We start from the raw sequence: 16,555 nt of genomic DNA, 5'->3' as shown, positions 1-16,555 counted from the left end.
GAATTAGACAAGTTACATCAGAGGAACACTGGTCTGTACTGTAGACCTTCAGGACTGGCTGAGGGCATTTCTTAGTTTCATGTTTATATTTCTGCAGATGATGATATTGATGTAGACAGTCTGCATGATGAGGAGTTGCAGCTATACTTCAACAAGCTCATTCCTCCAGCCATGCAGCGAGGTCGAGTGGAGGGCCAAGAGATCCCAGCTGCTGTAAGTTGTTGGTGTACCTAAAATGGTTGTCGTACATCGCATAATTGTTGTTTACTGACTTGTTTCTCTATGTACTGCAGCACATTAACTAATGACTAAAATATTAAAGTGTACATTGACAACTGAAATGTAGTGCAGTTTAAAAATTTGATCACTGTATGGCCAAAAGTTTGTGGACGCTTAACAATCACACCACTATACATCACATTCCAGATTTTGTCCCTCCTTTGCTGTTATAATAACCTCCACCTTTCTGGGAAGACTTTCCACTAGATTTTGGAACACGGCTGTTGGGATTTGTGCTCATTAAGCTACAAGAAAATCTGGGAAGTCTGGCACTGATGTTGCTTGAGGAGGCCTGGGGTGCAGTCGGACTTACATTTTAACCCAAAGGTGTCCAGTGGTGTTGAGGTCAGGGCTCTCAAGGTCACTCGTGTTCTTCCACTCCAACCTTGTCCATCTTTATGGACCTCACTTTGTGCACAGGGACATTGTCATTCTGGAACAGGTTTAGACCCGTTAGTTCCAGTGAAGGGAAATCGTAATGCTACAGCATACAGAGACATCTAATTGTAATAACTGTATGCTTCCAACTTTGTGGCACAGTTTGTAGAAGGCCCACGTATGAGTGTGATGATCAGGTGTCCACATAGTTTTGGCTGTATACTGTACTTTATTTGAACAGGCACATTTTGTTCATGGGATATTTAAAGTTTTTTGTGGAGACTGTTTCCTGCTGGCAGTGTGTGTCTCTTTAAGATGTACATCACCTTTATTTAATAATTTTTTTTTTATGTAGGAATTACCAGACAATCAAGTTGGTTCATCTCAACCCCTTGTTACTGGTCCAGATACATCGCCCCAAAACCGATGTAACTTTCTCAATGACTATGATAAGGTAGGATTATATTTTAAGCAAAGAAGTTTATATTATAATTATAGTATTGTCTAGTTCAGGGTTTTCCCTACCATAGAAAGGCTTAGGTGCAGTGCTTAAGTGTTTTTGCGGAGCGCCGAATGAAAGTAAAAAGCCATTTAGGCGATATATTAGAATGAACGTAAAAACAAACGTAAAAACCGTAAGTTCTATGCGCTGAAAAAAAACAAAAACGGGGAGGTGGCTTGATCTCAAATGGAAAGGTAAGCTGGGAACAGGGTTGAGCGTTCAGTGTTTGGACATGCGTTTGTGTGATTTGGTGTGTGACATGCCAAGCTAATCGAAAAGCTGATTGGATATTTCTCTGTACCCTCACCTTGTTATGGTAGTTACAACCATCGAGTCGGATAAGCAAGTTGCAAACCTACTATAAGGTAAACCTCAACAAAGAATAAATTAACTATAAACTTTCTTTTTTCTTAGGGAGTAATTCTTGTGGATGCGATAGCAGAGATACCATAGCAAAATATGTAACTAGTGTAATAATACAACTAAAGAAAAGGCTAACTTGCATAGATATTCATGTACTGAATTAAATTACATTAGCTAGAGAAGCTACTTAGTTGACATTAGATAAATATACTTCAACTGAACTAATGTTAGAAACTAACGTGGCTTGGTAGTTAAACAAAGTTTGGCTGTGTTCACTCCTAACGTCTTTTTCTGATCAAAACCACTGGTCAGTATTTTCACATTATTTTTTATATATATATAGAATTACACACATGCCCTACTGGTCAAAAGTTTAGAGACACATGACTGAAATGTTTCTCATGATCTTACACATTCAGATCAAAAGGTTTTTATGATTAAATGTTTGAAATCTGTGTTGTAGACAAATGTAATTATGCAGAGATATTCATTTCTTTCATTACAAAATTAACATTTTTATTTAAAAAAAAAAAAATCTTTTTTTAAGTGGGTGACTTGGAGCGAAATATTCCGAAAAGCAGCCAATCAGAGTCCGGTATAGGTGGGAACTCCTTTTAATACTGTTTAAAAAGTGTCTTGGGGAGATTCCTCAAGAAATCGGTTGAGAAAATGCCAGGAATACATTTCTGGAAGTTCTAGGCAAAAAGGGCATCTTCTTTGAAGATGCTAAAATATTAAATTATTTTGATTTTTTTTGGGATTCCCATAGTTCCTTTTGTGTTACTCCAGAGTTTTGATGACTTTATTATCATTCTAAAATGTTTGTGGGGGCGAAAAAAATCAAGATCAAGAATGAGTGTGTCTAAACTTTTGACCAGTAGAGTGTGTGTGTGTGTGTGTGTGTGTGTGTGTGTGTGTGTGTGTGTGTGTGTGTGTGTGTGTGTGTGTAAAAACCACTAGGATTATTATGTAAAACAAGTGCTGACCTTCAAAAAAGGTGGAAACATCATTTAAAGGTGATGCATATTTTAATGGGTCCACATATATTTTCATTCAATCTCAAACATGTTATTTGGTGAAATGGCTAGATTTTTGACTGTAAAGTATAAGAAGTGTTAACAGCTTTCCTTTGCAAATATGGTAAGGATAATTGTCAAACAACGGGGGGTGGGTGTAAACAGTTTCCTTTGAATAATTTCAACTCCCCTAACCACCACGACCATGCCCCTGGAACCCAGACTGCACCTAAGCCCAGTGTAAACCTCGGGAAAACTCAGTAATTAATTCTAGTTGTGGTGGTATCGAATATTTTGCTTACATTAGCAAGATACCAGTTGCTAACTGTACATGCACCTGAACTTACGGTTATGTTTTATACATATGATTTGTTAAAATATGCTTCTGTGTTTTAAAAATTGATTTTAAAAAAGAAACATCCTCTTATCTGCCAATTTCTCTTCTTAGGGGGATTTTTGCATGCCTGATGTGCGGCTGGCCGCCACAGGTATGGACTCTTGTCCTGCTAGTGATGAAGATACTGAGGATGAGCTGGAAGCCTCGCAGAACCGTAGCAGAACCCGATTTCTGTTGCCAAGCACCTCCAGACATCTGGTAACATGAAGTCTTGATACTAATCTGTTAACATGTTTGGAATGACATAGCAACTTAATAGCCCAGAAGACACAAGATGGCTTTAAGGCCAGTAATTTATTTGATCAAGCAATGTTGCACAATTTTTTGTGGGGATGAACTTAATTTCAGGACAATAAACGTCCGATAATAGGTTAAGTCGGATTTTATTTAAGAATGTAGCGAAGAACATAGTAGACACCTGTTCATGCTCTTGTTCTTCTGTCACACTCGTATCACGTTAAAGTGTGATGGAACAGAAACATACATTCATACATTTTTATTTTGCTATTACATATGTTTCTTTGTGTTAATGTGTATACAGGTTGGGGAAAGCCATCAGCCTCATTTTAGGCCAGGCCTGGTAGGGGGAAGCTCAGATGATGAGTCTCAGACAGGTGCTCAATTTACAGACTCCAGAACAGGCATTGAACACCGGTGCTCTGCTGAGGGACAAGTGATTGACTTGCCAATAACAGGTATTCAGATTATGTATTATTTTGCATCTATGTAACCTGATGTGTGTATTCACAGCAATGTTGAAAGTTCAACATTTTACACTTCTGGGTGTTCTGTTTTAGGAGATGGTGGAGGGGGTGATGGGAGCAGCGGTAGTGAGGAGGATGGAAATGATGGGGGTGTAGCTACAGTCCTCCCACCCACTGGTGTCCAGACCACATATGACGTGCTACGGGGACTGGGAATCGTGGGAGGAAGTGGGACAGGCGAGGATGAACATCAGTTACTCTCACAGCTCCCTGGATTAGGCCGATTTGTCTCAAATGTGCATAGCCAGGTAATCCATATTCCAAAGACTAGGCCCAGTTCAATATGTTCTCCAACCTTTGCTTAGGTACTAGATTTTCTGTGTATGAAGTATTCCTGGTCTGGTTTGTTTGTTTGTTTGTTTAAAACAAAAAATTAGTTGATGCTTGATGAGTTAATGAGCTAATTATTATGCCTTTAATGAGTTGGGTGAGGTGATGAGGAGGGTAGGGAAAACGTTGCTTAGAGGAAGGTCTATATCCAAATCTGCAACCATCATCTATTTGTGGTGTGTGTTTTCAGATGGGAGACCGTGTGGGCCCAGTTGGAACAGTTGAAACTGATTCTTCAGTTCAAAGTTCTGGACAGACCAGGCTTCAGTTTATAAACCAGAGTATGAATCAGGACAGGCAAGAGGCTCTGGTAAGGTTTGATCCATCTCTGCATAGAAGTTTTAAAGTTTACTTCTCACGTTTTGTGCACTGCTGATCTTTCAGTAGATCAGCTCTTTTAGTTTCATGCATGGGTGCCAAACAAGAGAAAATACCTGTAAATCATTTGTTACTGGTACTGTGGTAACACTATTAATTTGAATGCAAACTAGACTGTTACATGGCCTCACTTTATAGCATCATTAAGTGAAGTTAGCTAATGGATACCTTTTGCTATAACGTCATTGTATCAATTACTCCATTATGCTACTTGCCTGTTAGTTTGATAGTGGCAGTTGAAATTGTGAGTTTGTTTTTGAGACACTGGCATTTTTACAGCCTTGCTAAAGTACTGGTCAGTAATGCCAAACCCCCTTTCCTTTAACAGAATGCTATGGATAGTTCACACTCGGGTGCAACATCTCTGGAAGAACGCTTTGACTCCATTTACCTTAGGCCTGGTGGTGTCTGTAACCTACAGGACTCCACTTCAGGTGCTTCTGCCCTTCAAGGCACTCAAAATGCTTTTGAATTCTCTTTTACCAAAAACCCTTTTGGAGAGACCAAAGCAGGAATCAACAAAGGGCATACCATTGACTTTGGTGATCTAGGTCTCTGTGGAGGCCTTTGTAGGAATTCTGTCAGTCTTGGCCAACACCCACACAGCAGTGAGGAACATCCAGGAGAATCTGTTGAAGTAAAGTTCCACTCTCAAAATGTCCATCAGAATGAAGTTGAGCAGAGTAATATTTGGAATGAAGGATCACGTCCCGACGATGTGGAACTGGAGTTCCAACAAGGTTAGATCCTTCACAAAGGTCTTATTTGCGAGGAATTAATCTTTTTCAGATTTTTGAAAGTTTTTGGTAAATGTTTTTTGCCGTGTCTGATTAAACTAAACCTGCTGTTACACCATTAATTACAGCTAATGGTGATTTGTTTATGGCTAAAATGGTTTATGTGGGTTACAAGCCTTTAAACCCTGCACTTCATCTTTGGTGTCAAATCATTTGGGATGTCATGCATCAAGTTTCTCGTTTTGTAGGTGCCAATGCTACTCATAGTGTTGTCTACCAGAATGAGGATGGGAAATGGGTGACTGATCTAGCCTACTACTCCTCTTTTGAAAAGGAGACAAATGTACCTGATGATATTGCAAACCAGTTGCAGTCTGAGGAATTTGTTGGTGGTGGTAAGTATAGGTGGATGAATGCCTAAAAATATTATTCTGTTTTGACAGTCTGAAACGTTTACTTGTTCTTCAGGCCAGGCTATGGAAAAGATTATTGTGGATCAAGAGGAGTTTGAGAAAGAGCACCAATTCATGCAGGTGGGAGTTGCTCATTTTTCTTTATATTTGTGTGTGTGTGTGTGTGTGTGTGTGTGTGTGTGTGTGTGTGTGTGTGTGTGTGTCCATGCATAGAATTACAGGATTTTTTCCTTCCCACTAATAGGAGGAACAGATAGAAGCAGTCAATAGAAGTGTGCTTCTTGGTGACACATCTTGGAAACTTCCTGCTAGTAGCCACATTCTGATGAGAGCCTCCCAAGTCTCAACTGAGTTTGAAAAGGAGAACCAAAGTTATTTGCGTATTTCCCTGGGAGAATTTTTTCAGCAGCGATCTGAAGCTTTGGGCTGTTTAGGGAGCAGAGAAGAAGACATTAAAAGGGTGAGAGCTTCACAAAAAAATAACATTAAAACTGCATTGAGACTAAGGATGAAATGATTCCTGGTTTCACGATAAAATTCCCTGATTGTTAGTATTACCTGGTCACATTTAATTATCATTAAAACTGTGCGTGATTATCATAATTTATTTATAAACTCGCAGTAAATGCTGTCCACACACACCCAGCACGAGTCTGACGCAAATCTGAAGTGTGGTCATATTTTTGGATTTGATAAAAATGCTGAGGGAAACTTAATAGAAGATGGTAACCCTATTTGCAGAGCTTGCCAGAAGAAAGTTGCTGCAAAAGGAGGCTTTGGCGCTTCGTTGGCACTTTTTCCTCTTTTCCCCCTCACTTTTAAATTGCTTATGAATGCTGGTGCAGCTGTGTGCATTTCACTTTCGCTTCTGAATTAGCTGCAGTTCAGGGGGCAATTGCTTGAATGGTGGGTTCATTAAAGGCACTTGCAGAAGGGGGGACTCTGGGGCCTCAAGCTCCTGCCCTATTTCTAAATGATTGAAAAGTGCCCCTCTCAAAATTGATAAGCAAGTATATTATGTAAAAAAAAAAATAAATAAAAATTTGAGTTCGAATTAACATGAGAGCATGCACAAAACCGGTAGCAAAATAATCACAAGAAAGTCTGAGAACTTATTTATTTATTCAATTCGAGTCCTGTCATGACGCAATCGTGATGCGTCTTGCTTCAACAAGCAGACAGGTATGCAGAGACCACTACCTGTTCTGCTGACCTTTTCATATTAGCAGCATTTTATTGCTGGTAGTTTTCAAATTGATTGAGAGGGAATGTGTTGGTAAGTTCTAGCTACTCAAGTTTGTTACATTTTCAGACATGTAAGTAACTTTTGTTATATTATATGCATGTTATATAGTCAGTAAAGGCACATCTTAAAACTTTGAGACTAAAAGCCAGTTCATCAAGCAGTACTGCTGTTTTATGGAAATCAAAGTGCTGCTGCCAAATGTGATTGTGAAATTAAGTGTTACTGACTTTACAGTAAGTGATATACAGTGGATGTCACTACATTTGTGGATGGTAATACAGTTAAACATGTTTAAATTTTCTTTTAATGATTCTTTAGATTCATCTCTCCACTAAAAGTTGCCATTTTGTTGTAATTAATCTAAAAACGTACAAATAAAATGCCATTAGGTTATATTAGTAGTGTCATTCTCATATTCATTATTGTGACCACACACAATCTGTTTAGAGTGTCAACCAGGGTGATAAGAATATGTAGTTAAATTAAAGTTAGTAATGTAGTTTAAATAGTGATGGATTTGGTGATGGCCCCCTTTTTTTATTATTATTATTATTATTATTTTAAACTTGTCCCTGAGAAACTTTCTGAATGTCCCTGGTTCATTATTATTCTTGATGAAAAACACAACAACAAAACAGTACAATGACAAACTCGCTTCTACTTAACCAAATCTTCTGCCATTGTTTTGTCAGTCAGCTCGCCTCATTCTAGTTCCGTGATAAACGAAATCTGACTCCTGCTGATCTGTGCTGCAACTCTGACTCATTCGGTTCATGCTGAATTGAACAGACGCGTTTTTAATTGTAGCATCCGTTTTCTAACTGAACTAAATTTTTATTACTATAAAAAGGCAACATGACTGTGGGGGCGGTGCCGCGACGGGCAAGTGATGTAATCGTTTGCGGCCCAAGCACAGTGTACTGACTATCGCAGCAAGGCTAGTGACAACAATCCGTCACTTTATAGTATAATATAAAAAACACATTGAATGATTTCAGTGTGTGTATCAGTATATTTTCAGCACAGTTTAACAATACTGTGATAATGCTGATAACCATGATAGTTTTGGTCATAATCGTAATATGAAATTTTCATACTGTTACATCTCTAATTGAGACTAATTATTAGTTATTTACGGTGCTACTGATTGCTATAATACACTATTGGATTCTCTGTGCTGACCAGTCAACAGCTAATTTAAACTGCTACAAGTTAGTCATACAATCTGTTATTTATTATGTCTTATTTTTCTTTCAGCCTTCATTTGGTTATATCATCAACTCTCCAGAGAAGAGGGAGCCCTTTGCTTTGATTAGGCCCTCTGATTTCTCTTCTAGAGGAAGTTCTGTTCGCAGTGAAACGGTCCAGCTCAGTGATGCGGATGAGACCATGAATCCAGGTATGATATTATCTTCCTGCAATGCCCCTTAGAGTCTGGTCTTGGATCAAGGCTTTATGGAAAATGCTAACTTGGTTGCTACTTTGAACCCATAGAGGATTTGGAGAAGACTCTTGAGCCTACACCAGCTGAGCAGCCACTAAAGGGTCATGCAGACCCAAAAGATGTCCAGGTAAGGTATTATTTACTGGAAGTCACATTTATGTTCTTTTACAAAGTAATCTGTTTTAAATATATTTGGAGTGTATACAAGCATTTGATTTGTTTTTCATTTTGAAATAGATTTCACCTGTGTTATCACTGGATCATAAGGGGAATTCCAGTCAAAGTTCTGAATCAAACTCTAGTGGAAGTTTAACACTTAGTATCAGCACAATTGCATCTGCCATTGCAGATGCCTCAATCAGCTCAGACCCTGCCCAGCTTGCAGCAATGATCATGGAGTTATCCAAAAAGAGGCATTCTAAAAGCAGAAGAACAGATGAGCTTGTTCAGACCCCTCACCCTAAAAAACTACTTCAGCAGGATGACCTTCAGAAAAGCTTATCCCTGGGTGACCTGAGTGCTCTTGACATGGAGAAATACCTGAAAAAGGCAGAAGTATCTAGCAGTGATAGTGATGCTTCCAGCTCCCATTCCTGTCTTGACATTCTCAGCTTGGCAGACAGTCTTGCTAACTCTTGCAGGTCTACAGAGAGACAGACTCCTTTACCAAACAGCATCACTCTTCATGCAGAAGAGCATTCAACTCCAAAAGACATTGTAAAGAAAAGTCTGGTTTCACCGAATAACTCATCCAAACAGTCTACAGAAGTCGTGTCCGAAGTTAAGAGGTCTGATGCAAAGAGAAGTTATATTCCACGACCGAAGACTAGCTGCATTCCAACACCCACAGCTCACCCACCCAGGAGATCAGCAGGTGCAGGACAGTCGTTGACATCATCAACGAATATAAAGACTAAACCTGTGCAAGGCAAGTCAGAAAGAAGCAAAAGTGACTGCCACGTACCAACACCTGCAGGAAACCGGAGTTGCTCAGAGTCCAGGGTCGAAATGAGCACAGCTCGACCACAGGTTTCTGGAATGTGTCACTCATTAAAAAGCAATGACCCAATATCAGACTCAATGGCTGCCCCCAAAAACTCTCAAACTGGTGGATGTTCGGAGTTACCTATGCAAAGGAGCTCGCCACACACACCCAAAAGCAAAAATTATATGAAGCAGAATGGGACGTCCTGCTCTGAAGAGGCACAATCCGTTAGGAGCCCTCAAGCTACTCAGACTCTTGGAAAAGAGAAACAGACATTTGCTGCACAGAGTTCTTTTCCAACCACTGATGCACAATTTGGCAAGTTTCTCTTTGATTTATGTTGCAATTACTATGAAATAGCATAATCTTGTTGATGACATTGACTACGTTTACATGGACAGCAGTAATCTGATTAAGATAATAATGTGATTAAGGTGTTTACATGAGTCGCTTTTAGAATACTCCTGTCATGTTCCTGTTTTACATGTTTTAGAACATAATTAGATTAACAGCCCGCGTCATTACGTAACCGGGCCACGCCGTCCGACGTCCCTCCAGAATTTCACGTATCAACATACAGTTTGTCTTCGTTATGGTACCGTATACATTTTTGGGTGTTTTTATTTATTTATTTTTTACGATCGCTTTAAGTGCAGTTAATTATTTGTCATGCTATATGTGCTAATAGACAACTGCTTGAAGCGGTGGGTGTGTCCCAAATCGCGTAGTTACCGTCTATATAGTAGCCGAGATACATGTATTTTTCCCCAACTACAGGCCTATAGTAGGAAAGTATGCGATTTGGGACACAGCCGAACTCTCTTGTTCGCTGTAAAACGTAAAACTGCCGTGTGTGTTCGTGTCCTGTCGCAAAATGTGGTGAAAACTCCCACACGACGTTCATAATGTGATTAAGGTCTTTACATGTCACTACTACACGTCCATAATGCGACTAAAACAGGAGTACTCCACCTGTCTTAATTAGATTATTGCTTACTTCGATTATGACCTTAATTAGATTTAAGGTAAGTAAAAATTGCTGTTTACATGGTAGTTTCTTAGAGTATGGTCTTAATCGGATTAAGAGTGGATTATTGTTGTCCATGTAAACGCAGCTATTTATGTCAGTAGGACTTAATTTTACGTACTGTAGGTGTCAGATGAATGTCTAACTTGTTCCAGTTCTGTGCAAACCTTTTCTGAGCATATTATTATTGTTATTATTATGAAGTGTGTGTATATTTGTTTTTCTTGTTTGTTTTTAAAGCCTCACCTGAGCGCTGTACTTCTGGTGTTGTGGAGGCTAGCCATTGCACCTTTAGACCATCCACCTCTCCACTTACTCATTCAAGCCCAAGCCAGACTTCACTGCTTAGTGGATATGGGTAAACCCCTTTACTCAATGATTGTTCTAGCTTACCTTAACCAATATAGCCTATTTAAGAGTAAGGGAAAACAAAGTAGCGAATAAAATAAGTTTGTCATCTATAATGAATTTATGGTAGTGTATGTTTTTAAATAACGTGATACTTGGAGCATTTACTCATTTCTGCAACCTGTTTGTGTTCTTTAGAGACCTTTCTCCGTCCTCTAGTAGTGGTATGTGTGAGAGAAGTCCTGGGACTGACCCCCTGTCACCTCAGTCTCACTGTTCTAGTCCATCCATGAGCAGGCTCACCTACCTCTCTATTAATGAGAACACTACACTCCCCACACCTAATCATCATCAGGTCAGTATTGAGCTGAGCATGTTAAAATCTAAACGGAAGCAAAAGAACATATGCATTCATTATGATGATGATTTATAATGCCTTTTAAAAAGCCTGTAAAGTACATCTTCCACACAAGGCTTGAATTTGAATGTTTTACAGTTCTACTGTACACATTTTCCTGTTTTATTTACTAGTTAGTGAAAATTATATATATATATATATATATATATATATATATATATATATATATATATATATATATATATATATATATATATATATTATTACACAGTGAGGGGGGAAAAAGTATTTGATCCCCTGCTGATTTTGTACGTTTGCCCACTGACAAAGAAATGATCATTCTATGATTTTAATGGTAGATTTATTTGAACAGTGAGAGACAGAATAACAACAACAAAAATCCAGAAAAACGCATGTCAAAAATTTTATAAATTGATTTGCATTTTAATGAGGGAAATATGTATTTGACCCCTCTGCAAAACATGACTTAGTACTTGGTGGCAAAACCCTTGTTGGCAATCACAGAGGTCAGACGTTTCTTGTAGTTGGCCACCAGGTTTGCACACATCTCAGGAGGGATTTTGTCCCACTCCTCTTTGCAGATCTTCTCCAAGTCATTAAGGTTTCGAGGCTGACGTTTGGCAACTCGAACCTTCAGCTCCCTCCACAGATTTTCTATGGGATTAAGGTCTGGAGACTGGCTAGGCCACTCCAGGACCTTAATGTGCTTCTTCTTGAGCCACTCCTTTGTTGCCTTGGCTGTGTGTTTTGGGTCATTGTCATGCTGGAATACCCATCCACGACCCATTTTCTATGCCCTGGCTGAGGGAAGGACGTTCTCACCCAAGATTTGACGGTACATGGCCCCGTCCATCGTCCCTTTGATGCGGTGAAGTTGTCCTGTCCCCTTAGCAGAAAAACGCCCCCAAAGCATAATGTTTCCACCTCCATGTTTGACGGTGGGGATGGTGTTCTTGGGGTCATAGGCAGCATTCCTCCTCCTCCAAACACGACGAGTTGAGTTGATGCCAAAGATCTCCATTTGGTCTCATCTGACCACAACACTTTCACCCAGTTGTCCTCTGAATCATTCAGATGTTCATTGGCAAACTTCAGACGGGCATGTATATGTGCTTTCTTGAGCAGGGGGACCTTGCGGGCGCTGCGGGATTTCAGTCCTTCACGGCGTAGTGTGTTACCAATTGTTTTCATGGTGACTATGGTCCCAGCTGCCTTGAGATCATTGACAAGATCCTCCTGTGTAGTTCTGGGCTGATTCCTCACTGTTCTCATGATGATTGCAATGCCACGAGGTGAGATCTTGCATGGAGCCCCAGGCCGAGGGAGATTGACAGTTCTTTTGTGTTTCTTCCATTTGCGAATAATCGCACCAACTGTTGTCACCTTCTCACCAAGCTGCTTGGCAATGGTCTTGTAGCCCATTCCAGACTTGTGTAGGTCTACAATCTTGTCCCTGACATCCTTGGAGAGCTCTTTGGTCTTGACCATGGTGGAGAGTTTGGAATCTGATTGATTGCTTCTGTGGACAGGTGTCTTTTATACAGGTAACAAGCTAAGATTAGGAGCACTCCCTTTAAGAGTGTGCTCCTAATCTCAGCCCGTTACCTGTATAAAAGACACCTGGGAGCCAGAAATCTTTCTGATTGAGAGGGGGTTAAATACTTATTTCCCTCATTAAAATGCAGATCAATTTATAACATTTTTGACATGCGTTTTTCTGGATTTTCTTGTTGTTATTCTGTCTCTCACTGTTCAAATAAATCTACCATTAAAATTATAGACTGATCATTTCTTTGTCAGTGGGCAAACGTACAAAATCAGCAGGGGATGAAATACTTTTTCCCCCTCACTGTGTGTGTGTGTGTGTGTGTGTGTGTGTGTGTGTGTGTGTGTGTGTGTATGTATATAATATATTATGTGTGTATATATATTATATATATAATATTATTGCAGTTTCATATCACATTGTGCCCAAAGCTTATGATATCTTCATAAACTTTAATGTCCCTGAAATGATTGATTGTTTGTGAGTGTCCAGTTAGTATCTACATGAAGTTTTCCCATTTAATGTGAATGCAGTATTTGCATGTAATGGAATACTTTTCTTTGTCAGAAAAATAATTCCATGTCCTTGAGTACCACCATCATCAGAGCAAGTCCCACCCCACCAATGGAGCCTGTTGATGCAAATAAACCTATCCATCAGACCCATAATGGAGACCTGAGTTCACGATCATCTTGTCCATCAACCAATCCTGGCTCAAATCAACAGACCTCAGAACATGGCTCACGCATCCAAAATGAGTGCCATATCCACAAGGACTGCAGGCATGAGTGCCGGCCAGTGAATCGTCAGTCCGAGTCTCACCCAAGTCTGTACGCTCGGGTTGACTCTGGTTATTCCAGCAACCTCAACATTAACAATCAGCCTGCTGGACCAATGGAGCAGAATACTAACAAAGTCCCTGATTTCCCTGGAGCTGGGAGTGAGGCTTTTCTTGGCTCACAGTATGGTCCTCCCCCCACCACTTACAAATCTGAAACATTGAGGTATGGGTTGGCCCCAAATTACAACTCCCAGGGTGCTTTGTCAGAACTAACTTGTGGTATACCAACCATTCTAACTGGTCGGTCACTCTTCAGCACTCAGCTTCCACAGCAGTACTTGGGTGCAGAAGGGTCATTGCAGGCTTCATCCTATCATATAGGGCCCCTGGCTGGACCGTATGGTGTGCCAGCTGTGATGACTGGTGCTAACTCACAAATTGCACATACACATGTCCCTGGATCAAAAGGTTTACCATCTGTCTATATGACTGCTGGCCAACATCCTCATCAGTACCCCCTGAGCAAACCTTATGGACAGCCCAGCATGGCGGCATGGTCTGCACGAGATCTGGCTGATCTGAGAAGTAAGTGCATTTTTATTGTTTGGGAGATTGGGCACTGTCCTTTTTGTTTGTAGCAGTCATAGATTAGTGATAAGTTGTCAACTGGACAGACAAACGGCTCCTGAAGACTTATTAGATTAGCACATAAGGTAGCCATATCGACAACCACTTTTCACTCCTATATTCAGATGGGATGTAATGCTACATAAGAATAAATCCGTTGTTGTTACTTAAGGGTTTTTTCCTAAATCAGTGTTTCTAGTTCTTTTAATAACAATGGAACTATTATATTCCTGGTTTGTTATATTTATTATTCAGCCCAAGTGGTTGTCCCAGATGAGCTGAAGTTTCCTGGTGCATGTTGTGTGGGCATTGCCTGCCAGACATCACTCAGCATCTTTAACCCCTCCGAACGCTGGCAACAGGTGGCCATATCTATAGTAAATCTGTCCATCGATGGAGAGAAGGTTAGAACACTTTACTTATTCGATCAATGACTTGCCCAGCCTGATTTAGTAATTGTTGTATTTGTAGCCCAACATGTGAATTTTGTTTTAATGCCTAAAACTGCTTGTCTATCTGTTAGTCAAAGTAGTGTCGCAATGAAAGGATATTTCTTGTTAATCACAGAAACTAAACTTTTCTGTCAGATTGAGAACGAACTGACCTAAATGCTCTACTGGACACACTACTGTAACGTTTCAGAAATGTACATCACCACTTGAATGATCAAATAACCATTGTCACTCTCAAAAGCTGTTTATTAGAAATGAACATTTTTAACTGCTGGTGTCAGTTGATCAGTTTATTTAATTTTGGTTTTGACTGTTTAACTGTTATTGTCCCTAGTCTTTACTTGATTCCACACTGACTTCAGCTGGTAAGTGGAAGTCAACTAGTAATAGTGATTACTTAATACTGTACATATCTACCAGGTGGACTCGCTGCCGTACCAGTGGCTGATTGTGAAGAATAAGACCATCATTGGACCTAAAAGCACAGAAGAGCAGAAGGTGCTGTTGATTGCTCCAAAAGCTGGCCTCTACCAGTGTACTCTCAGTGTGTCATCCTGGCCTGCTTCTGCTGAGAGTGAGACAGTGGCACAAGCTGAGGCCTTTGCCAAGAAAGTAGTACTCATTGCAGTGGCTGAGAACCCAGCAATAGAAGTAAGCGTTTCGTGCATGTTACAGTATTTAATGTTGTGGACGGCACTGGAGCATTTCATAAAGCATTTTGATCTAGATAAAATGAACAGGGAAATGAACTGTGTGTGAAACTGCCTAATATAATTTGTTGGTTTGTTAATAGGTGGATGTTGGCAAGACTGGCTGTCTGGACTTTGGAGACCTGGCAGGAGGCAGTGTTAAGTCCCTGCCTCTTAAAATGGTCAACAGGACTCGAGCAACTGTGCCCATACGTCTAGTTATAAGTGCGGTTAGTGAACTATTTCTTGCATTACCTCTAATAGTGTGAGCTGCAGAAATATGTGCGAAGTATTTGTGGCTTTTACATTGACTGAAGTTTAAAGAAATGTGCTTGCAACGTTGAATTTTTTTTTTTTTCTCCCCAGAATGCCTCAGCCTGGCATTGCTTCAGCTTCTCTAAGAGTCCTGTCACTATGACATCAGATGGCTCTCTCCATTCTGGTGGGAATTTGACCTCCATTTCGGTCATAAACCATGTGATGCATTCCAGCTGTGGAGATGTAAGTGTGTATAATCACAGCAAACATGACACTAATCTGAACTGAATTCTAGCCATGCTACACTGAGCTGTATTCAAACTTTTTCTTTTTTTGTTAACAGAATCCAGACAGCTTTATGGTGTGGGTTCACTTTACCGCACCTCAGAGATTCAGTGCAAAATTAGGTACTGATATGTTATGATGATGATGATGACTCTAGTTTTTCGTGCGTGCCCGCGTGCGTGCAGATTTGAACCAAAACCTTTCATACTGGTTGTACTTGAAACAGCTGTCGTGTGATGCAGGTGAATTAGGCCCGCCAGACGAATTCAGTGCTCGTGTGGATATTGAGGTGGACAACCCTGGCCCCAGTCGCGTGATCCAAAGTGTTGCTCTCAGAGCAAGGTCTGGGACAGCCAGAGTTCATGCTCCCAAGGATCTGCAGGTAAGAAGTTGCAGTTTATCAAAATAGGACCCAGCTTTTGGCGGTCTATACACTGATACTCATACATACTGATACATCTGCTTTTTCAGCATGACAGAATTGACTGCCCTTATTGAATGGGATTGAATGCATGCCTTGTCTGTTGTTCATATAATTATTAGTCTTTACTGTGTCTGGGCTCTGGAAGTTGTCCAGTTCACATAGCTGGACATCAGGAGCCTTAGAGCCTTTGGGTTGACTGGTTTTCATCAAGCTGTTGTGTAATTTAATTTGTATTGTACATGGCTTATTTGCTTGTAACTGGTCTTTCCAGACTGTTTGTCTTCAGACTCCACTGGGACAGTCAGCCAGCCAGACTTTGCCATTAAAGAATGCAGGCAACATTGATGTGCAACTTAGACTGAAGGTACATTTTCTTCTCTGGTGGGGAAACCAAATTGCTGGAATTGCATTTATTTAAGCAAAGTTTACAGCTTTGGAAATGTGCAGTATTATATCAAAGAATGTAAAAAGAGAGCAATTATATAGTGTGTTGTGAATATTTGGATT

The 16,555-nt window shown here is 40.1% G+C and overlaps 1 protein-coding gene across 2 annotated transcripts in view; it reads left to right on the top strand.

Moving 5' to 3' along the window:
• cep192 (centrosomal protein 192) overlaps nucleotides 1-16,555 on the top strand; it is a 29,936-nt gene that overhangs the window by 4,776 nt on the left and 8,605 nt on the right. The window contains exons 7-30 of one of the 2 annotated variants that reach the window (XM_053630904.1): nucleotides 98-213; nucleotides 1,013-1,111; nucleotides 2,987-3,133; nucleotides 3,477-3,630; nucleotides 3,733-3,947; nucleotides 4,220-4,339; nucleotides 4,736-4,841; nucleotides 4,959-5,147; nucleotides 5,393-5,539; nucleotides 5,613-5,677; nucleotides 5,802-6,017; nucleotides 8,061-8,202; nucleotides 8,298-8,374; nucleotides 8,485-9,550; nucleotides 10,500-10,617; nucleotides 10,806-10,962; nucleotides 13,100-13,898; nucleotides 14,196-14,344; nucleotides 14,813-15,043; nucleotides 15,186-15,311; nucleotides 15,448-15,582; nucleotides 15,683-15,746; nucleotides 15,867-16,006; nucleotides 16,320-16,412. In XM_053630904.1, the coding sequence (XP_053486879.1) occupies nucleotides 98-213; nucleotides 1,013-1,111; nucleotides 2,987-3,133; nucleotides 3,477-3,630; nucleotides 3,733-3,947; nucleotides 4,220-4,339; nucleotides 4,736-4,841; nucleotides 4,959-5,147; nucleotides 5,393-5,539; nucleotides 5,613-5,677; nucleotides 5,802-6,017; nucleotides 8,061-8,202; nucleotides 8,298-8,374; nucleotides 8,485-9,550; nucleotides 10,500-10,617; nucleotides 10,806-10,962; nucleotides 13,100-13,898; nucleotides 14,196-14,344; nucleotides 14,813-15,043; nucleotides 15,186-15,311; nucleotides 15,448-15,582; nucleotides 15,683-15,746; nucleotides 15,867-16,006; nucleotides 16,320-16,412 (4,871 nt within the window). Of the gene's footprint in view, nucleotides 1-97; nucleotides 214-1,012; nucleotides 1,112-2,986; nucleotides 3,134-3,476; nucleotides 3,631-3,732; nucleotides 3,948-4,219; nucleotides 4,340-4,735; nucleotides 5,148-5,392; nucleotides 5,540-5,612; nucleotides 5,678-5,801; nucleotides 6,018-8,060; nucleotides 8,203-8,297; nucleotides 8,375-8,484; nucleotides 9,551-10,499; nucleotides 10,618-10,805; nucleotides 10,963-13,099; nucleotides 13,899-14,195; nucleotides 14,345-14,812; nucleotides 15,044-15,185; nucleotides 15,312-15,447; nucleotides 15,583-15,682; nucleotides 15,747-15,866; nucleotides 16,007-16,319; nucleotides 16,413-16,555 lie in introns of both variants that reach the window. The other variant, XM_053630896.1, reaches the window with a different exon arrangement.

The sequence above is a fragment of the Ictalurus furcatus genome, chromosome 1 (genome assembly GCF_023375685.1).
Source record: "Ictalurus furcatus strain D&B chromosome 1, Billie_1.0, whole genome shotgun sequence".
Taxonomy (NCBI): Eukaryota; Metazoa; Chordata; class Actinopteri; order Siluriformes; family Ictaluridae; genus Ictalurus; species Ictalurus furcatus.
This window is presented reverse-complemented; position numbering and strand designations above follow the sequence as displayed.